The sequence below is a fragment of the Meriones unguiculatus genome, chromosome 7 (assembly GCF_030254825.1).
Source record: "Meriones unguiculatus strain TT.TT164.6M chromosome 7, Bangor_MerUng_6.1, whole genome shotgun sequence".
NCBI lineage: Eukaryota > Metazoa > Chordata > Mammalia > Rodentia > Muridae > Meriones > Meriones unguiculatus.
In genome coordinates, this window is record NC_083355.1 from 97,210,197 (window position 1) to 97,235,966 (window position 25,770).

The window sequence follows — 25,770 nt, forward strand, 5'->3', positions numbered from 1 at the left end:
TCAGTGGTTAAGAGCAATTTTGTTCTTGTAGAAGACCAGGCCACTCACAACTGCCCGTAACTCCAGCTCCAGGAGATCAGGCACCTCTTCCGGCCTCCAAACAGACAGACACACACACCAAGCACATAGATGAACAAGACATACACACATACAATTAAATTAAAATAGTCTCCTAAAAATAAGCCTGATGGCTCCTAAGAACACCCAGGTTTGACCTACAGCCTCCATTTTCACACACATATATCTGAACGTACAGGAACACACATGTACAGGTGCATATAAACACACACAAAAATAAATTTTAAAACACTCATATAAAAACCCAACATTATTTTCTTAATCTATATAAACATGTCAATTACATAAATGAATGTATTCTCTTAATAATAATCTATTGTGCCCAAGGAAAAACCTGTCCCCATTTTACCGGTTTCTTCTGGAAAACTCCCTGTTGAAATCATCTCCAAGCCGAGCTTGTTCACTGCTGAGGTCTCGGAGGGACTGGTGAAAAGCATGGAGCTACAAAAGCAAAGCACATTCGGCCTCTTAGGGTTCTGCTAGTTCTCCCATAATGAACCAATCAGAGTAAGAACTCCCAGAAAAATAATCAAATTTGCTGCCATCATTAGTAATCAATAAACACTTGTCATTAGACATGCCTCTCAAAGGTCAGTCTAACAATGGCCATCATACTCCCCCTAGCACAGCAATTTCACTCCTTATGTATAGTCTAGAGAGGTCGAGTAATTCAGAACTACAAATTCTGTGGTCACTGTCATTCCTGCCACTGAAGTGCAGAACTAACCATGGCAAATGAACATGCTGTATTACAATAAATCTTCATCACATCAGCCCACACACCTAGTTGGCCAACATCACTTGTCAAGACACTATTACTTACACGTGAGGAACCACGTATAATAAAGCATGCACCACATTATTCCTAACAAGAATGCTAGATTCGGCCCCACAGTCCATCAAGAGCAGAACAGAATATTTCACATGTATTCTTTGAGAAGATCACCCAGAAGTGCAAATGCTATCAAAACAGCTACAAATAAGAAGGCTGGATGGCAAAGCACGGTGATGTACGATAGTTTATACACAGCTGTAGGAGGCAACAAGCAATCAAACACAGCCAAGACTTTCTTTAAAGCAAAGAAATAATGAATGGAAGTCAGGATAAGGCTGAAGAGATGGCTCAGCAGTTAGGAGCACTGGCTGCTCCTCCAGGGGACCTGAGTTCAATTTCAAACAATAGCATAATGACTTAAAACCACCAGTTTCAGGGGATCATACGTCTTTTTCTTTTTTCTTTTCTTTCTTTTTTTTTTTTTTTTTTTTTTGCCTTTGTGGGCACCAAGCATGCACACATTATACAGACATACATGCTGACAAAACACTCACATGCATAATACTGTTTTTAAAAAAAACTTTTTTGTTGTTTTTAAAGTCAGGACAGGGTATACCCATTCCTGAAAGAAGGAGCCTAACAGAGGCTTAGGAGTATAAACAGTCTATTTTCTTGTCCTTCAATCTATTGTGCCTTAGACATAAATATATACACTTTACATGTGTATGTGTGCTACCATTTACAATAAAATAATTTTAAGTTACAAAGATTTACCAAAACAAGAAACATTCATTTCAATAAATGTTCATTGGACAACTAATCAGTGCCAGAAAGCTGCTGGGAAATAGGCACATGACAAGCTAATGTGAGAGAAAAGCATATAAACAGAGCATAAATTTTCACTGGAGCATTCCGAACACACACAGTTAAGAGGAAACAAACAGGCTTAGGGATAAACGAAAAAGAAGAAGTGAAGCAGATGAACAACAGAGTCCACTTAGAAACTCCCAACTTGTGAGACAGAACCTGAGGATCCCTGCCTTCCCCATCAGCAATCTAACCTTCAAAACCTATCAATTGTATCCATTTAATAGCTTTAAAATCTACTTCTTCCTCTCCAAATCCTCATCCTTAATCCAAATGACCATCACTTCACACCAGAACACACGGCCCTAATTCATGTGTCCACAAATGTCTACAGTTGAAACAGACTGGTCTTCAGTTCTCGTTCATCTTTCTGCGTGTGGCATGCCTTAAATTGCCCAGAAGTGCTGTCTTCCCTCTTGCCAAGCTAAGTGTCATAGCTCAGAGGACTCTATCCATTTTCAGACCTCTACTCACTCAGCCTTTCTTCAAAGCTTTCTATGACTGGAAAAGGGCACATGTCCACCACACCTTCTGCTCCACGGCGTGTGTTTCTTTCCATGATAGTGTGCGTCTCAATTCATATCACTAATGTACTTACTTAATCAATATCTAGCCACCCCAATCTAGAATATAGACTCAATGGAAAGGAAAGGGTTTTGCTCATTACTGATTTTAAGTATAAACACTTTCCCAAAATCAAAAGAACTAAGTATAGAAAGTGAAAAATAAATGAGTAATGTTAAAACAGTCCTCTCTGCTGTTTAACCCTACAGTCTATACTAGCAAGTTATACTTATCAAAAAATACTACAGTCACGGGAAAATTCCTACAAGGTGTTTTCTAAGGCCTTTGATCTGTTTTCTATTATGCTGCAGCAAGCAACGGCCTCAGATGAGTATCCTGAAACCACCTTTGTGCACCCAACCCTGAAACTATCAACACAAGCATGCCTAAGCTAAAGCTGCTCCTATCCCTTTTCTAATTAATTTAGCTTCCTAAGGCAATCAAGAAAAAACTCAGCTCTGGAAAGAAAAAAAAATTTTTTTTAAGAAGAAGAGAAAGAAATACACTATAGATGATAGAAACTTACTACTTCAAAACTCTTTTATTGGACACTGCAGCTAAGGTAGAAGTCTGGCATTACCAGATAGCCCCTGAGTTCTGTGCAAAACTAATGTACTCCGTTCCTTGTCAGGGTTTCCTCCTCTCCCCGTGATCTGGGGAAACAAACCCCAGATACTCTAAGGAGACTCTTACAGCCCTCAGTGAAAATTACAGGCCCAATCCTTTTCTGATAAGAAACCTGTTCAGTGTGCACCTGGGGATTCCTGGAAACATCCACCCTATGCTAATGAGACCTTGGCTTTCAGCACATAACTTTTACTTAGCCCTACCCACCCATAGGATAATTAAGTGCTGTGTACCCCTTCTTATGACAGCACTGTACCAATGCATATAAATAAAGTATCCCTAGCACCCTTAGCCACAGCAAATCAAGCACATTCACCCTCAAAATTCCTCCCACTGCCCAAGGTTTATAATGTCCCTGATTTACAAAATCACTCACTTTCTCTCTCTCTCTCTCTCTCTCTCTCTCTCTCTCTCTCTCTCTCTCTCTTTCTCTCTCTCTCTCTCCATTCCTCCACCATGACTACCTTCTGGGGAAGAACAAGCTCACCTTCTCCCTGAAGAATTCACCGATGGATGCCCAAGGCCTCGCTGCTAGCCAGGGAGAGGAGGTGAGGCGCTGACTGCCAACTAAGCGGCTGGCAGGACCTGTGTTCCGGCCATGACCCCACAAGGCTCAGGCATCTGAGAGAAGGGAACCTGAGACTCCCAGCTTCCACCCATTTTTCTGCCCAGAGGCAGCAGCACCTGGGCTGGCCAGAGAGGAACAAGCACTTGGGGCAACAGTGGTGGGCACTCCAAACAACACTCTTTGGGGAGCACCTTTTCAAATGTCTTAATATAAAGTAATTCCATCAATTACTCAACAATCCAGTAACATCAATAGTAGAAACAAATCAGTCAATCAACCATACAAATGAGGTGATACTCTTTTATGAAAATAACTCATAAGCAAAGAGACTGAAACTTTAGCTGGTCCTCACAGCTGAGTTAATAATCTACCTTGAGGACACTTAAGACCTGATATCTTTCTGTTTTAATTTGGGTTTCTATGGCCGCAACCAAAGGGTAAAGTTTATTTCACCTTGTAGTCCATTGCCCAAAGGGAGTCAGGCCATGACTGCAGCTGATGCGGAGAAGATAAAAAACAGTGCCTACCGGCTTGCCCCTCATGGCTTGCTACATTCTCACGCCATCTGGGAGCATCTCTGAGGGAAGGCACCGCCTACAGTAAATGGGCCCTTCCATGCTTGCTTACAGCCCAGTCTTATGGAGGCATTTCTTAACTGAGATTCCCTCTTCCCAGATATGTCTAGGTTTGGGTCACTCTCAAGAAAACCAACCAGACATCTGCTGTGTACTCAGCCTCCTTGTGTAACCTGCCTTTAAGGGAACAATGAAAATAATCAACCTTACTTTCCTTGAATTTCCCATATAATCTATAGCTTTCATCTTAAGTTTTCTTCCATATCCTTGACCCAGAGAATAATGCATGTCTGTCTGTATATGTGTGTATATGCTAATCATTTGTTGAAAACAGAAAAGAGGTCAAAACCAACCTTACACAACAAATACCTGTCCAACAAATATTGGAAACAGCATACTGCTTGATAATGGCATTTTGCAGTGGTACTGACTTCTTTAGGATCAGCTGAGATCAATTTTAGTCAATGACTTAATCCCTTGCCAAACTGTTCCAGGCAGGGGTGGTTCATGCTTTTAATCCCAACACTCAAAAAGCAGAGGCAAGTGGATATCTGTGAGGTTAGGGACAGCTTGGTCTACAGAGCAGGGCTACACAGAGAAAGCCTATCTTGGGGGAAGAAAAGATTTCTGTAAAGTATTCCTCCTTCCTGCACAAATTTTTCTGTACTGTACATTACATACAGAGCAAAGCCCTTTGTTAGGGACAGACAAGTGACAGGGACATATGAGTTATATTTAACAGACAAACTACAGACTGGCCAGAAATCACAACTATACAGACAGAAGACACGGGGAGAGACATGGAGGATTCAAACATGGGCTCACTCTTTGCCAAATTAACCCAAGGGAAGTGCTTATTGTTGGTGCCTCAGAGGCTATCTTTACTATGTTTAACTGATGAATTTGTGGTGTTCAAATCTGGACCAACTTGGCAAAACAGCAGCTAATTTATCAGGGCTTTCTCAAGAATGAATCACCTGCACAGGAAATGAACTCAATGTATGAGCTAGTATTGTCAACTTGATACAAGAGTTATCTGAAAGGAAGGAACCTCAATTGGAAAAAGAAAATCCTCCATAATATCTGGCTCTAGGGCATTTTCTTAATTAGTGATTAATGAGGGAAGGCCCAGCCCATTATGAGTGGTGCAATCCCTGAGCTGGTGGTCCTGGGTTCTTTAAAAAAGCAGGCAAAGAAAGCCATGAGGAACAAGCAGTAAGCAGCACCCCTCCATGGCTTCTGCATCAGTTCTTGCTTCCAGATTCCTGCCCTGTTTGAGTGTCTGTCCTGACCTCCTTTGATGATGAACACTGATATGAACGTTTAAGTCAAACAAACCCTTTTTTTCCCAAGTTGTTTTGGTCATGGTGTTTCATCACAGCAACAGTAACCCTAAGACACTCTTTTTCTTTTTTTTTATTGTTTGAAAGTTCCGTACATGTATATAATACATCTGTATATATACATGTATATATACAAAGCCACCACCACTTGTCCCTCCCAATTCCATGTACTTTGCTTTTAAACCTACTAAGTGTACCTAGTGCTGGATGGGCGTGGGTCTAGAGAATGTATAGCCTTTCAGGGATTCATTTATTAAAAAAAAAAAAAAGATGTCACACTGCCAACAGCTCCTCAGATAGGCGTGGAGTTTCATGAGCCTCTCCCCTTCTATGCTGGGGTTCTGACTGGCTTGATATCTTGTATAGCTCTTTAGAATAGCTGCTATGATTTTGTGTGTGCAACTGCCTTGTCATGCCTGCCAAATACTTTGTTGCTGCATATGTCTACTACCTCAGGCTCTGAGAAGCTTTCCACTACTGTTACCATAATGATCCCTGAGCCTTGGCAGGGGACTGTAAGATATAGATGCCCCATTTAGAGCTGAGTATTCCAGCCTCATTATATGCACACTGATCATCTCTAGGTCTCTGTATTCAAAATCACCGACTACAAAAAAGAAAGAAAAAAGGCCTCTCTGAGGAGGTTTGAAGTATGCTCTATTCAACAAAGTTAAGGGCTAATGGATATACAACTTTGGGGGAACGAGGGGCAGGTTCTTTCTCTGTCCATTTAGGAGACATAGGTGGTCATTGATTTTGGCTCAGTTCATGGTACCAGACATGATTCCATCTAGTGGAACAGGCTTTAAACCCAACTGGAAAGTGATGGATCACTCCTCTGACATTGGTGCCACTATTGCCCCAGTGGGTCATTTTCCCAGGCCAGTTGTTATTATAGCTTTCGGGGTCCACAGCTGAGTAAGATTGCTGATTATTTTTCTCCCCTGGCACCATATATAGACCTTCCCAGAACTATAAAAGCTAACAAGTAGAGATGAAACTTTCAGATGAGTACTATTTCTCCATTTCTCAGCTAGTGTGAATACACTAGTTTTTAATCTCTCCCTGTCCAATCTCAAGCATGACTAAGAGCAATGGTACTAGTTTGTAATGTTGGGGCGGTGGAAAAATATTACGGGACAACACTGACAAAGAGCTCAAAAAAAAGGTGGCCCAAACCTGGGACTTTGCAGTTTTTATTTGGCAGCCTATGGAATCTGGAAGAATCACTGTCCCCATTATAAGGTAACTATACTAGAATTTGGTGTGTGTGTGCATATTTTTAGGAAGCTTCTGTAGTAGTAGGTTTCTACATGGCTTTTTCTTTTTTTTTTTCATCAATTACACTTTATTCATTCCACATTCCCCCATAAGTCCCTCCCTCCTCCCCTCCCAATCCCACCCTCCCTCCTCCCTCTGCATGCATGCCACTCCCCAAGTCCACTGATAGGGGAGGTTCTCCTCTCCTTTCTGATCTTAGTCTATCAGTTCACGTCAAAAGTGGCTGCATTGTCCTCTACTATGGCCTGGTAAGGCTGCTCCCCCCCGAGGGAGAGGTGATCAAAGAGCAGGCCAATCAGATTATGTCAGAGGCAGTCCCTCTTCACATTACTATGTAACCCAATTGGACTCTGAACTGCCCTGGGCTACATCTGTGCAGGGGTTCTGGGTTTTTTTCAAATGCCTTCAGTATTAGTTTTCCTCCCCCATACTCTCTTCTACCCAGCCCTCCCAATAGCCCATTTAACCCTTTGTTTTACAATTTTCTTCTCCTAGTTCATACCACCTACATTCTTCTATTCCCCTACCTCACATCCAATCCAAGTACTACCACATGGCTTCTTACTAGTTTTACTAGTTTCCTCACTTCTGTGTATTCACTACAATCTAAACTCACATATCCAGCTACGGTAAGACACTGTTCACTGCCCACTAACCCTCCTTAAGTCCACCCAATGGCCCCAACAGGCCCCCTCCACTGTGCTCCATATTCCAGCCCACAATTCTGGCAGAAGACTTCTTGCTTTGCCAGAGGCCACACTGATACTAGGAACTCCAGATAAGATACAGCCCTCCATCTGTTAATAGTCCTTAAGGCCCACCCAACAGGCCCCAACAGCACCCCCTCCCCTGGGCTCCATACTCCAATTCACAACCTTGGCAGATGTTGTGAATCAATCAAGCAGATGTTCTGCTTGATAGGAGGCCATATCATACTAGAAACCCCAGAGACCAAGCAGGTACCCAGAACCACAGAGTCACACAGGTACCTGGAACCCCAGGGGCAACAATGGCACCCAAAACCCCAGAGAACACACAGGGTGAAAAACCCCCAGTGGAAGCCTGGTGCCAGGGTGCACGCCTATAATCCCAGGACCTGGAGAAGCAGGGACAGGTGGATCGCTGTGAGTTCAAGGCCAGCCTGGTCTATAAAAGGAGTCTAGGACAGTCAATGTGACACAGAACCCTGTCTAAAAAAAAAAAACAAAAAAACAGTGGAGACACAATACTGGACCTGAAGACTCATTGGTCACCAGAGTCCCAGGCCACTCAGCCTAGAAGACCAGAAAGGAAACAGAAACCAAGAGGAAAAAAACCATCCATCTAAAAAAGATAAACTCAGAAATCAGGCCTTAAACCTATAATAATCCTAAACACAGATGAACAGAGGCCAACATAAGAACACAATCAACAAGAGCCAGAGCAATATGGGACCACAGAGCCCAGCTATCCTGCTATAACAATCCCTAGATATTCCAACACAGCTAAGCAAAAGAAAATGGCCTTAAATCCAATCTTATGAGGATAACAGAGGCCCTTAAAGGGGAAATGAATAAATCTCTTAAAGAAATCCAGAAAAACACAAACAAGTAAAGGAAATGAATATATAAGCCATAAAGAAAACACAAACGGAGGGAATCCTGGAGATGGAAAATGTAGGTGAGTGAAGAGGAACTACAGACACAAGCATCACCAACAGAATATAAGAGATGAAGAAAGAATCTCACACATAGACGATACGACAGAAGAAAATGATACATTGGGGAAAAGAAATGTGAATCTAAAAAGTTTCTGACGTAAAACATCCAGGAAATTTGGGACACTACAAAAAGACCAAACCTAAGAATAATAGTAATAAAAGAAGCAGAAAATCCTCAGCTCAAAGGCCCAGAAAATATTTTCAACAAAAATCATAGAAGAAAATTTGCCTAGCCTAAATTAAAGAGATGCCTATAAACATACAAGAAGCTTACAGACTGCCAAATAAATTGGACCAAAAAAGAAAGTCCCCCCATCACATAATAATTAAAACACTAAATGTATAGAACAAAGAAAGAAGATTAAAAGCTGCAAGAGAAAAAGGCCAAGTAACATATAAAGGCAGAGAGATGAAAATTACACCCGCCTTTTCATCATAGGCTCTAAAATCCAGCATGGCCTAGACAAATGTCTTGCAGACTCACCAAATCTAAACAATAGCTATCCACAAATCCAGACCTATAGAAGATACTAACAGAAAAATGCCAATCTAAGGAGGTTAACTTGGATTACACCCTCCCCCCCAAAAAACCCACAGGAAATAATTTCACACCAGCAAAACCAAAAGAAGCTCACACACACACACATTCACACACTAACACCACCACTACCAACATGAAAATAACAGGAAAAAACACACAAATCTAAAGATCTAAAGATTCAATGATAGCATCAATATATGACAGAGAACAAACAGTATGTTTCTTTGAGGATCTGGGTTACCTTACTCAGAATGATTGTTTCAATTCAATTTATCTGTTAATTTCAATTTTCTTTCTGGCTGAATAATATTCTACTACTACATGTACCACATTCTTCATCCACTCATCCATCTAGATTGTTTCCGTTCCTGGATACTATGAATTTGTTGTCATTTGTTTCATTGATCTAACCACTCTGGCTGGGATAAAACTAAACTCTCAAAGCAGCTTTAATTTGCAGTTGCCCTTACAGCTAAGGCTGCTGACCTTTTTAAAAATATTTTTTGATCATTTCTATTTTTTTTTTCAAAATAGATGTATGATGCAGATTTGTAAACTGAAAATATATTCCTAAATTGTAAGAAACGCTCTTCCTGGTAGGGACAAGTGCAAAAGACCAGGCATAAAGGAAGGTTATATGGAACTTGTCTGCACTGGGGAACCCCTCTCAATCTTAAAGAATAAAATAGTATTTGTACATTAAAAATAAAATATATTTGGCTTAAAAAGAAAAAAAAATCAATGCAAAGATATTGATGATCAAATTCTTAGTTAAGATATGCCCATAAAGGTCTAGTGTCAGTCATTTATATAGAAACACAGGATGTGACAGATAAACTACACAATGTTACAAAGTACCTGGACGGTGTTGTCTTTCTCCTGAACAAACCGAATACCAGTTCTGGATCTGTTTCGTTTAAGACCCTGTGGATCATAGTCCTTCAGAGGTGAAGTAGGTGTAAAGCGGAGACTCTCTTTCCAATGTAAAAAGAAAAGGGGGGGGACATTAAAACACTGCATGAGAATAATCTAAAATTCCACTTGATACCTGCTGACCAGACATGGAGATATGCAGGTACTCTTAGCCTAGAGCTCCCAAGTAACATGCTGTAGCCACAAAGATCACAACATTGCTCTTAAGGCAGACAAAATGAACAACAAACATAGCCTGAAAACAGAACGTGCCAAAGGGTCCAATTTTTAACACTGTCCCAAGCATCAACATTATTTTCTCCTACATAAAATAATTATTAAATACTTATAATCTCTATTTCTCCCCTAAAACATCCCACTAATAAAATCAAATCCTACAAATATTAAGTCAATTAATCTAAAGACAAAATACTGCATAGCAATCAATAGACAGACTACATAAAAAATAAACAAGTGTCCAATTTTAATCGCTACTATGAGTCATAGCAGTATTCACAACTCAAGGTGCCAATATTCATCTAAATAAATCACTCCCATCACTGTACATTTTCAAATATGATTCTCAGCACTACAAGGAAATATGAGATTAATTATAAGCAGAGTGTTTAATAACTTTTAACCCAACCATTGGCATCTAGCTCAACACCAAGGCTAAAAATAAAATCTACCTGCTTTTAACATGAGTTACAGCATAGTTGATAATCATAAATTTTAAAAACTACTATGCCAGGACAAGATCACAAAGAAAACATACCACAAGGTAAACTGGATTTGTTTTGAAGCTTGGGCAGCAATTAAAACTGAGGCTGTATTGAGTAAAGCTACAGAGTCTGAGAAAAATGAAACTCACAAACCCAGACTATCAAAAGCCCTTTTTAAAAAATACGAACTACTAGCCGAGTGCAGTGGCACATGCCTATAATCCCAGCACTCAGGAGGCAGAGGCGAGTGGCTCTCTGTGAGTTCAAGGCCAGCCTGGTCTACAAAGCAAGTCCAGGACAGCCAAGGCTACGCGGAGAAACTCTTTCTTGAAAAACGAAAAAACAAACAAAAAAGTAAATAAACAAAACCCACTACACTGTCCAACAACTGCATGTACTGACCTTGTGTATGTATATAATATACGTGTTTACAATCTTGTACATACACTGTATCTCTTTGAGAATTAAATGCATTTGGTTTGTATTCAGAAACAGTTTTGAAAGGAAAAAAGGCTTTTAGAACACATGAAGTGCTTACCTGTCACAGTACCACTATCAAGGTCGCTTGCACTCAGGCTGATGACAGAAACACTTCTCCCTCCTGAGTTTCTCCGTAAGCGCTGACTCCTCAGTTGGCTTATGGACTGCTCCAAATTTTCCTTTAACTGAAGAAAATACTGAAGAGTTATTGTTCTTAAGTAACTGTTTCTGAAATATGACTTCCTGAAAAAGAAAAATTGCTATCAGAGGAATTTTGAATTGAGTCATGTTAGGAAATAGAAAAATTAATAAACATAAGTATTTGAAGAACAAATGCTAAGGTCTGGCTTATAATGGTATCTAGCACTACCTTATCCCATCTTCCTATTGCCAGAAAGAGGCGCCCCACCTTGTTTAAGGTCTTGAAGACTAGACTGAAATGGCTAACTCACATAGGTGGAGAAACATAACAAGGCCAGCCAACACCTTGGAAGGAAAAGAAAAAGCATTCTTCTAAACATTCTGTCAGAAAGCCCAAACCTGTAAGGCTGGGCCAGGAACAGTTACTGAAGAGACTGAGGCTGTTACAACAAGGTGCACACCAAGCAGCACCAGAACCCCACATCCACTCACTGTGAGAGCAAACATCAGCACATACCAGGGACTGGTGGTGTTAAGGAACCCACGCTCGCACACGCACACATATGAACACCTGGAGCACTTAAAGAGCTACAAGTGTGAGCCACCATGCCGGGGATTCATTATTATTTCAATGGTACACATTCAGAAAAGGTACAGCCCTGGAGGAATAGAACTCAGCAAATAAGATAGATTGACTAGAGTAAACTTTTCTACTTTATAGTGTGGATGATGAAACATATAGTAAAAGAAGTTAGATATTGGTATTTCCTATTCATAAAAAGACCGGTACAGATACTTTCTTTTTGTCTAGAGTGCTCTCAAACTACAAATGCTGACAGTCTAAAAGCAAGCTGTCATATATAAATGTGTTTGCTTTGGAGAGACATTCTTTAGATTCTTTAAATTGGAGTTATAGGAATACAAATAATAGTAAAATCTGTTCTGTTTGTGTTTTCCAATTGTGACCGAACCTGTAACCCTGGACATGTAATAAAAAAATTAAAAAAAAAAAAAACAAGAACAACAAGTCCCTCTGTGGAAGGCTCCTGTCTGTTCACTGTCTTCTCCTACTTCTGATGTCTATGCTGTTTGCCCTTGTGAATGAGGATTAAGCCTCTTCCCTAGGGTCCTTCTTGTTGTTTAGCTTCTTTAGGACTACCCAGTAGGGATGGAAGCAGAACTCACAGCCAAACTTTGGGCAGTGTGCAGGGAATCTTAAAGGAAGAAGAGGGAGATAGAAAGACCTGGAGGGAACAGGAGCTCCACAAAGAGAGCAACAGAACCAACAAATCAGGGTCCATGGGGTCTGCAGAGACTGATGCTCCAACCAAGGATCATGCATGAAGAGGACTGATAACCACAGCTCAGATATATAGACTCAGTCTCCATGTGCTTTCCTTATGCCCTGGAGACTGATCATTAAGTCATATTTTATATTTTCTTGGGCCTTCTTTTTGTACCCTTTATGATCCCCTATCTTTAAACTACATTTTCAAAGAGTTACTAAGTCTATAACAAAAAGTGACCTTGAATCTGTAACCTATTCTCCAGCCAGTCAGAGTTTGTGAATTATCTCTGTTTACCCTGCAGCAATTATACTGTTTCAGTTTGCTCAGGAGCAGATACCCCAAGGAGATTCCTCGAGTAATGGCCTCATCTAGCAATGTGCCTTCTCTGTACTTAATGATCTCCAGGACATAAGGGGAGCAGGGGCTGTCTCTGACATGGACTCTGTTGCCTGCTCTTTAATCACTTCTCCCTAGTCGGGGAGAGGGGGCCACAGAGGAAGAAGATGCAGGCAGTCCTGATGAGACTTGATAGGTTGGGGTCAGATGGTAGGGGAATAGGGATTCCCCTTTCTGAAAAATAGGGAAGGGGAATAGGAGAAAAGAGGGAAGGGGTGGAACCAGGAAAAGATGAGTGAAGGAGCTACAATGGGCATATAAAGTGAATAAATTATAAAAAATAAATTCAAATTTTTTTAAAAATCAAACAAATAATCCATACGTTTTGGATAAGCATTAATCTGTCTTTATTTTGTGAAGCAAATAAATAAAGAAGCAAGAGCTGCAAGGCTCCCCTGATCATCACCTGACTTACTCCTCTCTCTTCTTGCTGAATCCCTATCTCCTCCCTGGGCAACCTTGTCAGCAATGACCCTCAGCTGGGGAAGGCTACCCCACCCTACCCCAAAGGCCCCCTGGGAGGATATATTTTTAAAGATGCAGAACAGAAGAAATAAAGCATCACTTCAAAATCTAGGAACAATAAAAGGTACTGGAAACTGATCACTCGAGAAGCAGGATAAATTTTAGAACAATGTACAGCCTACTATCAAAACTTTGCATAGACGGGTAGCGAGACGGTTCAGCAGCAGTTAGGAGCCCTGGCTGCCGGGTGGCAGGAGAGAACCACCTCCTGGGAGTTGTCCTCGGGCTATAGCCGTAGGTGTACATGTACCCACACACACAGAAATAAAATAACCCTCAAATGAGCTTAGCAAATGCTTAATAATGGGGATTTTCACACAGATTCAAGAAACTGCAACTAAATACTTAGCAAATATCCAAAAACATTATTTAGTCCTTAAATATTAGCATAATCAAGTAGGCGTGATTATGTTCCAAAAGGTTTAATAACTTGTTCAAAGTAACTGAGGTAATTTCTAAGGAAAAAAAAAATCAGAATTCAATTTCAATTTCAACTCCAAAGAGTACATTTCTTCCATAAGCCTCAAGAAAATCCTTTTTGCATCGTTTTATTTTTTATGACATGTAAGTGCAAGGATGTGTGTATTGTAGAGCCTATAGCAGCGCACACACACAAAGGTCAGAGGACAACTTTCTGGAGTCAGGTCTCTCTTTTCACCATACTGGTTCCAGGGACTGAACTCAGGTTACCATGCTTGTATGGAAAGCTCCTCTACCCTCTAAGCCCTCTCACCATTCCGCTAGGGGGAAAAAAAAAAAAAAAAAAAAAACACAAGAAACTTGGGGATATATTTTTCAACAAGAGAATAACCTAATTTAAAAATCTGAAGTACACTGATAAAGTGGACTCAGCAGAATGTAACTAATTAAATATCTTCCCTACAGACCACCATTACTTAAGTTATTGAAAGACAGGACAGCTCTTACCTTCAAGCACCTAATGAATTAGTGCAAATCAGCCAGGGAAGGAGAAGGAACCCTTCAACTCTGGGCGGTGACAAATGGCTAATGTCTGGCTTAAACCACTTTCTGTGGTGTCACCAGGGACTTTTGACAAGTGAAACACATTACATAAAAAGAAAACCCTGGACTTTATTTAACATTCTTGAGAATTCACATACCAGATGGCAACTTCATATTACTCCCAAAGAAATATTTTAATCAAATTATTAGGAAAAATGCCTATTGATACAAGCTTCCATGCTATAATTTGATTTTATGTCTTTATTCCATCTTTACCTGTAAAATGTACTTAATTAACCTGCTGGTTTGAAGCAAGAACTATACTTTAATGCTGTATAACTACTTTAGCCTCATCACCATGAGCCCAAATCTCTACTGCAGGCAATATTAACTCTATGTTGAATACTCAGCCTTCAAGAGATTCCTTTCTTTTTAAATAATTTATTTAATTTTATTTTATGTGCATTAGTGTGAAGGTGTCAAATACCTTGGAACTGGCTGTACAGACAGTTGTGAGCTGCCATGTTGAGTGCTGGAAATTGAACTCAGGTCCTTTGGAAGAGCAAACAGTGCTCTTAACCACTGAGCCATCTCTCCAGCCCTGAGGTTCCATTTTTACAACAGGACAAGAATCCTGTTCTTTCACTAACAGTGACAAAGGGTTCAAGAAGTGAGAGGAAGCTAATCCACTGCATAGCTCTTCCAACACTGAGAAGCGAAACATGTTCTAAATCTACACATTAAATATTAAAACAAAACCTCACTCATCCTCTGTGATGACAATGTCCTCGGAGCTCCTAGGAAGTTCAGAATGTGAGAAATAACTCAGGGTCAAAAGTTTGAGAATCCCAAAAAGTCCAAGGTACACTGTACAACTAAATATGACCACCAACCAGAACACACACAAGAAAGGCATGTGAAAACCTCTGCTGTGGTGAAGGGGAAAGGAAATGCTGCCACAGGCAACCTGACTCTACTCCACTGCTGAAGCACTGAGGAGAACCACTGCCCTGTAAGCACCTCCATCCTGGTTGAGTTTCAGACTCCCAACTCCTTCCCACCTCCGTTCTGAAATGGGTTCCATCTCACTCATTCTAGGCCTTGTGCCAGCTGTAATAACGACTTTATGACATTGGTCTTATTCTTAAGAAGTGCAAGTGGTCTCCTAAATCTAGTCCCTCAATGTGTGATCATATTATCCTCCAAACTTTAAATTTAAGGTCCTAATTTTCAGAAACATAAAGTCACAGCACAAAAAGATGGCTCAACATAAGAGCATGAGCAGCTTTTACAGAGAACCGGAGTTCACCTCCCAGGACCCATTTGGGCAGCTCATAACCACCTAGAACTCCAGTTCCAGGGGATGCAACATTCTTCTCAACTCCTCAGGCGCGCGCGCACACACACACACACACACGCACGCACGCACGCACGCACGCACGCACATAAATAAAAATAACTGCATTGTGAAATTGTAAGTAGCCAGGACAGCTCATTGGAGTAGCTTAGCTAAATCCTAATGCTAGGTTCTAAAACACGTCATACTGTTGACTATGTTACTTAAAAGACAAGAGGCAAGTCACTGACCATTCTGTGACCCAGTTTTCTTATCTTAAAAATAAAAAATATAAATACAATTTCTTGTAGCATTGTTAAGATAATAACATTTAAAACCTAAAGTAATAGGAAAATCCCTAAAATGACTACAGAAAGTTAGCCACTGTTCCTGCTGAGACTTCGTGATCCTCCTAAACCACTTGACTCCTCAGAGGACTTCACAGGTTAAAAGCAAAGAATTAAACTTAGGGTTGGATGCAAGAGTCAAAGGCAGCTTGCCACAAAGATAGCTGTACAGCCTAGCTTATCTATACTACTGATGATCGCCAAAGCATGGAGCCAGCACAGCACCCACCAACAGATGATCAGGACAATGTGACAGATATCATAAATGTGTATGTATGCAGACACATATAGGCATGCAATGGAATATAATTCTGCCATGAAGAAAATGGAAGCCATATTATTTGCAGGAAAATGGAGATCATCGTGACAAGCAAATTAAGCCAGACTCAAAAAGACTAAATGACATGAAAGTAGAAGGGAAGCTATTTGAGAAAAGAAGATCAGAGTCAACGGAAAAGAAGACAAAGGCAGTAGTGGGTGGATGGTGTAAAGATGACCAAAATACATCCATGTGTGAAAATGTCACAAAGGGCCTCAAGTTAAAGTGAAATAAAAAGTAAGCTTAGCGTTGGAGGTTATAAAGAGTCAAGGGAACAATAATTAAATGCAGAATATTCTGATTAAAGAGCCTTAAGAGCCCTAAAAGTTCACAACCTATAGGCTTTAAAAGACCACAATGAATAATCATTGTAGTTCCCTTGATGAGTAGAACCAACTCAGTAGAAAAACACCACAGCTCGTATTCATATTTCCAAACTATTCCCTTTAACCATTGATAAATTATGTTCACAGAGTTAAACCACCAACAAGTATTTAAACATACCAACTATATATCCATTTGCTGAGGGTCAATAACAGTCATTCATAAAATCTAAGTTAACAATAAAAGCTCCTGTCTTCCCTAAGGCAAAAAAGTTGATTCCATTTTCTAAGAATGGAACATATATTTTAAAAGAAAAATAACAATTCAAGCAGGCAATTGATATTCATCATGCTGAAATTTTAACAGTTGAGTTATCACTGGCTAAAATATATCATTCTATTATAAAGCATATACAAATTAAAAAGTATATTCCAGGGACTGAGATAGCTCAGACAGTAAAAGCACTTATTGCCAAGCCTGATAACCCAAGTCAATCCCTGGAATCCCCAAAGTTAAAGGGAAAATCTACAAGTTATCCTGACTTCAACACACATTTTAAAACAGGCATGCGCACACACACAACGTATAAATAAAATGTGACTTTTTAAAGACTGTTTACTTTTATTGCATGGGTATGAGTGTTTTGCCTGTAGGTATGTACACCATGTGCATGCCTAGCGCCTACAAAGGCCAGAGGGGATTCAGATCTTCTGTAACTATAGTTACAGATGGTTATGAGCTGCCGTGTGGATGCTGACACCTGTACTCAGGTCCTCTGTAACAGCAGCAAGTGCTCTTAACCACTGCGCCTCCTCTCCAGCCCCAATAAAATGTGATTTAAACACAGAGAGAGAAAAAGACACAGAGAGAGAGAGAGAGAGGGAGGGAGGAGCAGGGAGGATGGAGAAGCAGCTTGGTTGCTAAGGTACATACCGTCCAAGCATTAGAACCTGAGTCCAACCCCAGCAACCACACAAAAAGCAAAGTGTGGTGGCTTATAACTGTAATTTCAGCCTGGAGAGATGGAGAGAGGCGAATCCCTGAGGCTCACTGGCCAGCCAGCCTAGCGTGGCCATGGAGTCCCAGGTCCCAGGGAGAGACATTGTCTCAAAATGATAAACAGCTCCTGAGGAACAACACTCGAGGATGACCTCAAGCATGAGCACACACACGCACAAGTGCACCCTCACTCGTACAAAGTTAGACACATCCACAAACACAGTAATTTGGCTTTTTAAAAGATGGAAAGTTGTACCGTGTACTTTGAGGACTTGAAGATAATAAATAGAAAGACCCAGGTAACCCATATAGTGGCATAGTACATAACTTAACAGCAGCTGTAAGTACATAAGTTACAATCAGTTGTCAATGAGAGGCCATGAGAATCATTCATGAGAAACCCTTTCTCAGCTGCCTGTCTTCCCTCTCCCCACAATTCTAAGCAGTAGGTGAAAATCACTGCTACGCTGCATCTCACCTGGGCAGCATAGTAAAGCGGGCTCTGAATGTGGGGCTGGAAGGAAACTGGCCCTGAGGGTGTGAGCATGGAAACCATGCAGCACAGTAGGTGAGGGAGAGACGTTCTCCCCTACCCTCATCCCAGAGCTGGCCCTGGGGTCAGGAAAGCATGAGAGCTGGCCCTGCCTTCACCTGCTTCAACACTCAAGAACAGGCCCTACACCTCTCCTGGGCAACACAGCAGAGCTGCCCTGGATGAGGGGGTTACAGGTGAGCCAATACTGAGGGTATAAGCCTACGAGAGCCAACCCTGCTTCTTGTCTACAGTGTAGTGGCATGGACAAGGGAGAGGTACCCTCCTCCCCTCCTTGTCCTTCACCACCTATGGCAAACAGGAGAGCTGTCCCCAGGGTCAGGTCATAACAGTGGGAGAGCTGGCCATGCCCCTCACTGGCTGCAACACTCAGGAGTGCAGGCCCTGTCCCTCGCCCGGGCAGCAGGGTAGAGCTGGCCCTGCTTGCAGGGTGCAGTGGGATGACCAGCTCAGATTCCTCTCAGTCCCAGAACCAGACCTTTGAACTGGCCCAACCCAACATCTACCCCATTGATGAACTGCTGGAATACTGGTCCTACAGATCCAAAACTACAGGATCTCCATGACACAAGGCAACACACGATATCAGAGAGGAGTCCCAGTGAGGTTCCAGTATTGATAGAGCATTAGAAGCCAGAGGCCTCATAACAGACCAACAACTCATTGCAATGAACATGTGCAAGCAAAGAAGTGCGGACAAAGAGGTGTACTATGGGACCCTGTAATACACTACAGCTTCCACAACAAGGTTTTTGTTTTTTGTTTTTTGTTTTTTGTTTTTTGCTTTGTTTTGTTTAGTTTCTCTGTTGTGGGGAAGCTTGCAAGAGTGGAGTGTGAGGGTGAGGGTGCTAATAACTGGCTGTAATTCCATCAGGTGATCTGATGACTCCTCTAGCCTTCACTGGGCCTAAATGCACACCAACACTCACAAACATAAACCTTAAAAATAATGATAACAAACATGTGTCACTTTAAAACAAACCATCCTCAAAATTCCTACTCCCTTCATGAATGGAATTTGTGGTCCGAGTTTAGCAACTCTATTTAGTCCGTGTCCTTTCTAAAACTAAATCAATGAGGTTAAGTTGAATCCAAGTTGGAAATCTGAGTTCTTTTACTAAATTTAAACTGGAAACAGTAAGGCAGTTTAAAATATATACTTATTAACATTATTATCTACTTATCTTACTTATATCCCCCCTCCCCTAAATATGCATTTCTATATTGCTATCTACTTATTTACCTAAGTCCCACTCCCCTAAATATGCATCTCCACATTGCTATCTTATTTTACTCAATTCCCGTTCCGCTAAATAGGCATTTCCATATTGTCATCTACTTGTCTTACTGAGTTCCCTCTCCCTGAAATATGCCTTTCCATATGGTAAGTAAACAACTGAAGCGACTGAAACTTCCTTACCTGCTCAATGGCACCTGACTGTCTGATGCTATAGTCTCGGTATTGCCCAAGCATGTGATCCACTTGCTGCAGGTTCCGACTGGTGTCCTTGAGAAAGAGAAAACTCAGTCACCCCAAACACTGTTTTTCTAAACAATTTTAGTATTGGCAAAGAACTAAATCAACTTTGTAAATGGTACAATATACGCCAGGTAATGCGGATAGCAATGTACTTCACACATCAAATCAATACAATACTGTGAGAGAATCCCAAATCCACCTGCAATGTATTCATGCAAAATCTGAAGCATATAATATACATGTCCTTATTCAATGAGGGAAAGAGGGAGAGAAAGAAGGAAGGAGGGAGGGAAAGAAGGAGGGAGATTGGCTGGTTGAGGGAAGGAAAGAACAAAAATGAATCATGAAGAAGCAAATGCCCTCAGGCTTGTAAAGAGAGTGAGTCATTAAATGTCTTATACTCCAGTGACTTCCTCCCTATAGAACTTGATTAAGAGGAGAGAAAATGTGCCCTTTACAATGAACAATAAATGTATTTCTAACCAAAACAGCGAGTTTCTACCTAAAGATGCTTGGTTTTACATGAGGGATTATAGAGTAGTTTCTTTTGAATATGCCTACTTACTAATGTGTCTCTTTGGCAAGAAGGTTAAGATTCAAACTTTAAAATTCCATGGTTACATTAGCTTAAATAAGTTTACAAAGAATAGATGTTGTTACTCTTATGTACAATTATTGTTTCTCCAACAATTACTCTCTTCCCATCTATCATACTAACCTAACCCAATTCAAGACAAATTCCCTGTTTATATATGCAAAGGATTAATTAGCTGCAAATAATTATTTTCTAAGTTTGTTCACCATGTGCACATGCTATCAGCCAGAAAACCCTGTCAAAAAAAAAAAAAAAAGAAAGAAAGAAAGAAAAAAAGAAAGAAAGAAAGGAAGGAAGGAAGAAAGAAAGGGAGAAAGGGAGAAAGGGGAAAAAGGAAAAGAAAGGCAGAAAGGAGGACATAGCCAGCCAAAGCAATGCAGCAGATTTAACCACTGTGACAGCTGGCTTTGAAAGGAAGAAAAGCCCAAGACAGGGACATGAGCAGCTACAAAAGGCAAAGGAACAGGGTTTCCTCATTTTACTGACCTACAGAACTGCGAGTTAGTAAACATGGTTGGTCATTTATTACGGTAATAGAAAAAATAAAAAAAACAATATTCTGACTGTAACCATTACTAGGCTCAGACTATAAAAAAAAAAAACAAACTATTAAACCAACCTTTAAAGTACTGGTTATAGTGTTGACCTTTGCAGTGACATCTATTGTAGAATGACTTCCAGCTCTCCTGTGAACTGACCTGGTTGCCAATCGACTCAACGGGTCATTATAGAGGAGGTGGTCTGAATTGCTAGGTGATTCTGCCATTGATGTATACAAATCCTTCAAAATAAATCCAAGTCAGTGTCAAGCAAGTGAACAGCTCAGAAGGAAGGAACCCACAACTTACTTTCTCACATTTTAAAGTATTTATTACAATAGTCTTTCAGCAAATAGACATACAAGGAAACACAGAAATTCATTGCCCACGTAATTGTTTCTGTGGTTTGCTCTGCCTTGAGAAAAAATGCTCCCGGGTGGTTGCAGTGGGTTATCAACTAGAAGTACCACTTCCTAAGATTTGTGCTCTGCCGCCAGGATTAAAAGTACTTTCACATTACTATGTAACCCAATTGGACTCTGAACTGCCCTGGGCTACATCTGTGCAGGGGTTCTAGGTTATCTCCATGAATAGTCCTTGGTTGGAGTATGAGTCTCTGGGAAGTTCCCTACGTTCAAATTTTCTTGTTCTGTTGCTCTCCTTGTGGAGACCCTGTCCTCTCCAGCTCTTACTATTTCCCATTGGGTTACATAGTAATGTGAAGAGGGACTGCCTCTGACATAATCTGATTGGCCTGCTCTTTGATCACCTCCCTCTGTGGGGGGAGCAGCCTTACCAGGCCACAGTAGAGGACAATACAGCCACTTTTGATGTGAACTGACAGACTAAGATCAGAAAGGAGAGGAGAACCTCCCCTATTAGTGGACTTGGGGAGTGGCATGCAAGCAGAGGGAGGAGGGAGGGTGGGATTGGGATGGGAGGAGGGAGGGGCTTATGGGGGATGCAGAATGAATAAAGTGTAATTGATGAAAAATTTAAGAAAAAAGGGAAAAAAATAATTTAAGAACCTTAAATGACTTTCAAAATTGGAGGAAAACATGGAGTTAGTCAATTGGCATGGAGCACGTCTCGCCCCTGGGGGCAATGGTCTCCTGAACCTACTCAGACCTCGGACACCACCACTGCTAGTTCTAGAACTGACGCAGGATGTTCCAACGAGGGGTTAAGGCTTCTCATAATGTTTCCTATAAGCCCACACGTGTTTGTCTATATCCCCCATTTTTATTCATTATTAGCCAGATAGAGCCAAGTAATTGTGGTAATGATACTTGCTTTTTTGCCCAATGCTGGAATGCTAGTAAAGTTAGGTATGCCCTGGTTACTCGCATGCCTCACTGGGTGCCTGTGCCCATTGATGCCCCTCACGCTATGACTCTCTTCAGACAGAAAAGGGATCTTGGAACTACAGCCACCATTGTTACTACCATCTCATTGACGGCTGTTGGAGCTACCACCAGGGCATTAGCCATGAGTCATACTGGGCAGACTGCTCAGACCCTGAATAATCATTTAGCCAATGTAGCTCATGCCTTAGTTGTACATAAAGGAATTAATGCTCAACTAAAAGGAAGCTTGATGGTGTTCAATCAGAGGATTGACCTCTTGCAGGAGCAAATTGATACCCTATGGCAAATCGCTCAACCTGGCTGTCAATGAAAGTATGCTGGACTTTGTGTCACTAGCATACAACATGAGAATTTTTCCTGCGCTGCAAATCTGTCTAAACAATTGTCGAGCTATATTTTAGGTAATTGGACTGGAGAATTCGATACTATGATGGAGCAGCTGAGAGTGGCCATTGTCACAGTAAATTCTACCGGAGTGGACGCAGGACTAGCCACAGGATTATCAACATGGATTGCTACAGCCATGAATCATCTGAAGGAATGGGCGGGCATGGGAGTGTTAGCAGGCCTTCTGGTGTTGGTCTCCTTGGTTTGCCTGTGGTATATATGCAAGATTAGAGTCTCACAACAGTGTGATGCAGCCATGATCATTCAGGCCTTTACAGCCATTGAAGCAGGACATTCTCCCCAAGCATGGTTGGATACCATAAAAAGCTAAACTGATACGCTCAGGATGCGAGGCTAAGCACTGCACTCAGGGTCAGCCGCTTTGGACCCAGAGAAGAGCATGTCTGATTGCATGCGGGTTGATGCCCCAGGTCCCGCCTCTGAGAAAAAGGTATCGGACGGGTCTGATGCTCTTTGGGTGGATGACACCTAAATGAACATCTGTACAAAGTCCCAATTTATTTCTAATATCAGAGATCAGACCTCTACTCTTGCCTGATGCGTCTAAAACAAAAAGGGGGAACTGTAGAGAGCTGCGGAATGCTATGCCTTAAAGATGGAGCTGGTTTCCGCCTTCCACCTTCCCGATGGTGAGTGCTCTCTGTCACGAACAACTCCACATCTGGCTAAGGCCGAGGATCTGGCTTGCTTCCATGTATGTGGACCTATCTGCATTGCCCCCGTGGCACGCCTGGGTTGGCTACCCAGAGGCTATTTAAGCTGTGGGCTGGCTTTCCCCGGGGTCCGAGGATTGTTCAATGTTCCTGAATAAACTGCATTGAAAAATAAATAAATAAATAAATAAATTGACTAACTCCAAAAAAAAAAAAAAAAAAGTACTTTCACATACAATGTCTAACAACACTTGTCAACAGTTCCATCCACAACAAAACAAAAACATTCTCTGAAGACCTACACTTTGGAAGCTTAGGTGACTCAGTTTTGACTTCCGGCATCAAAATAAATGCTGGGTATTGGGGAACAGGGGATCCCCAGAGCAAGCTAGCTGGCTACTGTGGCCAAATCAGCAAGCTCTGGGTTGGAGAAACCCCAACTCAATATATAAGGTGGAGAGCAACTGAGGAAGGCATGGGACCATGGGACATCAACCTCTGCCCTCTGTGTGCACAAGTAGATGTTCATATGTACTCACACACATGTGAACACGATATACCACATGCACATGTCTAAAAAAGACTCCAGTTCTTAATATTAGTCCTATACCTATTCTAAGCTGTAAGAATATACATCTAAACATAAAAATATGATAGATACCCTGCAGGAACCATAATAAAATTCCAGTTTGTGGCAGGATGAAAACTTTCCTACAGTCCAATTAAAAATTCCAGAATTAGGGGAGGGGCATAGGAGGAGATGAGGAAGGGAGGGAGGGAGGGAGAAAGAAAGGAATTGGGAGGAAACAAGAGAGTGGGCACAGACAGGATACAAACTGAATAAATTGTAATAAATGATAATAATAAAAAAATGAAAAAAGATACAAAAAATGCAGATTTAAACAAATAATGTGACGCAGAAACAAATGTTACAATAATGCATTTATAAAAAAAAATGATGGCTTCAACATCTCCAGCAAAATAAGAAAGCCTACCTACCAGAATATACTTTCAGCAGTGAGAAATTCTCTAAACTTGCTTTTCTCCCACCTTTACTTCAACTGTCTATTTGATTCATATGAAAAATTATTTGTACAAGAAAATATCATTTCAGAAAAATTATTAATAGAAGTTAAAGAAACGAAATACATCTAGAACAAAAAGTACCAGAGAAATCTAGATTGAGCAAAGCAAAAGCTTACTGAGTAGAAGTCCAATAATTTCATCTTCTGTTTAATAAATGGTTAACTCAGTCTTTAATATAAACTGTTATAATATTCCTAAATTCTATATGGACATTTTTTTGGCTTATTATGTACAGTGTGATGAAATTTCTTTCATGACAGAATATTCTGAGTCTCTGGGACCTTTATTTTCATTGGAGCTTAGAAGTGCTCTAGAGATGATAAAGGACTCTTGCTGTGAATTTAGATTCTTTTTTAAAATATTAAATTACAGACTGTCTTCACCACTTCAGAAAAAGAATTCATGAGAAATCCAAGCTCTTCACACAGACTGAGACCACGAGCAGCTGACCACCCTGCAGACACCCTGCATCTCACATGCCCTCAGCTTCCTCCTACACCAGTCGCTGAAGCAACTGTTTGGCCTTGCCTTTGCCAGGCCACAAATGCTTAAGCGCCCCAGCCCGACCCTCTGCAAAAAAAAAAAAAAAAAAAAAGTTCACAGGATATCCATAATATAGTTGTTCCTAAGTGCAAATGTGATTAGATTAATAAATGTGATTTACTGGGGCATTAGAGAAGCTCTGGTTGTGTCCGTGACAGTATTTCTAGACACAGTAAGATGACCTAATAATTAGTGGATTACTTCCTTCATAGGCTTATACTATAATGACATTGTTGGGTGTGGTAAAGGGTTAGAAATAGGACGTAGTTGGAGGAATTGGCCACTGTACTCCCTCTTTTCCTGCTCCCTGTCCACCAAGAAATGAAGGAGACTGCCCACCACAGTGCCCATCACTAAGATGTTCTGGATAAGCAAGCACGGACTTAAGTCTGTGAAACTGCGAGCCAAGAAGAAAACATCTTCCTCTCTTAAGTTGCTTCTGTCATGTTATCTGTCACAGCAACAACAGCAGTAACCAATGCAAAATCTGAAATGCTTTTAAGACTTTGGAAATCCACATCTGCATCTCTCTCTCTCTCTCTCAAGAATCTCTTCAGTGTGTCCTTTTACTCTCAAGTAATTTCCGTCATTCTTTAGCAGTAGATGCAAAAAGAATCTGTATTTTCCAAGTGCCAGCTACAATGTGAGGTACTTATATGTTTATACAGACAACCCAATTTGAATCACATAGCATAAAATGAACACTGCTGGGCCTGGAGATCTAGGTTTGTAGTAGAGCCAGCACCACACAAACCAGAAGATAATAGATAATAATGCTGATAATGAATAGTATTAACTACAACCACTCCCTAACCTACAGAGAACACTGAGGCTAAAAGGTAAGAAATGAGTCCAGCTGCACACGGTGAGTGCTC

The 25,770-nt window shown here is 41.0% G+C and overlaps 1 protein-coding gene across 3 annotated transcripts in view; it reads right to left on the minus strand.

Annotated features, from left to right (window-relative positions):
• Cep128 (centrosomal protein 128) overlaps positions 1-25,770 on the minus strand; it is a 351,418-nt gene that overhangs the window by 308,866 nt on the left and 16,782 nt on the right. For all 3 annotated transcript variants that reach the window (XM_060387987.1, XM_060387986.1, XM_060387988.1), the window contains exons 4-8: positions 20,919-21,080; positions 19,645-19,731; positions 11,091-11,217; positions 9,777-9,892; positions 428-519 (exon numbers count right to left, since the gene is read on the minus strand). In XM_060387987.1, the coding sequence (XP_060243970.1) occupies positions 428-519; positions 9,777-9,892; positions 11,091-11,217; positions 19,645-19,731; positions 20,919-21,065 (569 nt within the window). In that variant the 5' untranslated portion in view covers positions 21,066-21,080. The remainder of the gene's footprint in view (positions 1-427; positions 520-9,776; positions 9,893-11,090; positions 11,218-19,644; positions 19,732-20,918; positions 21,081-25,770) is intronic.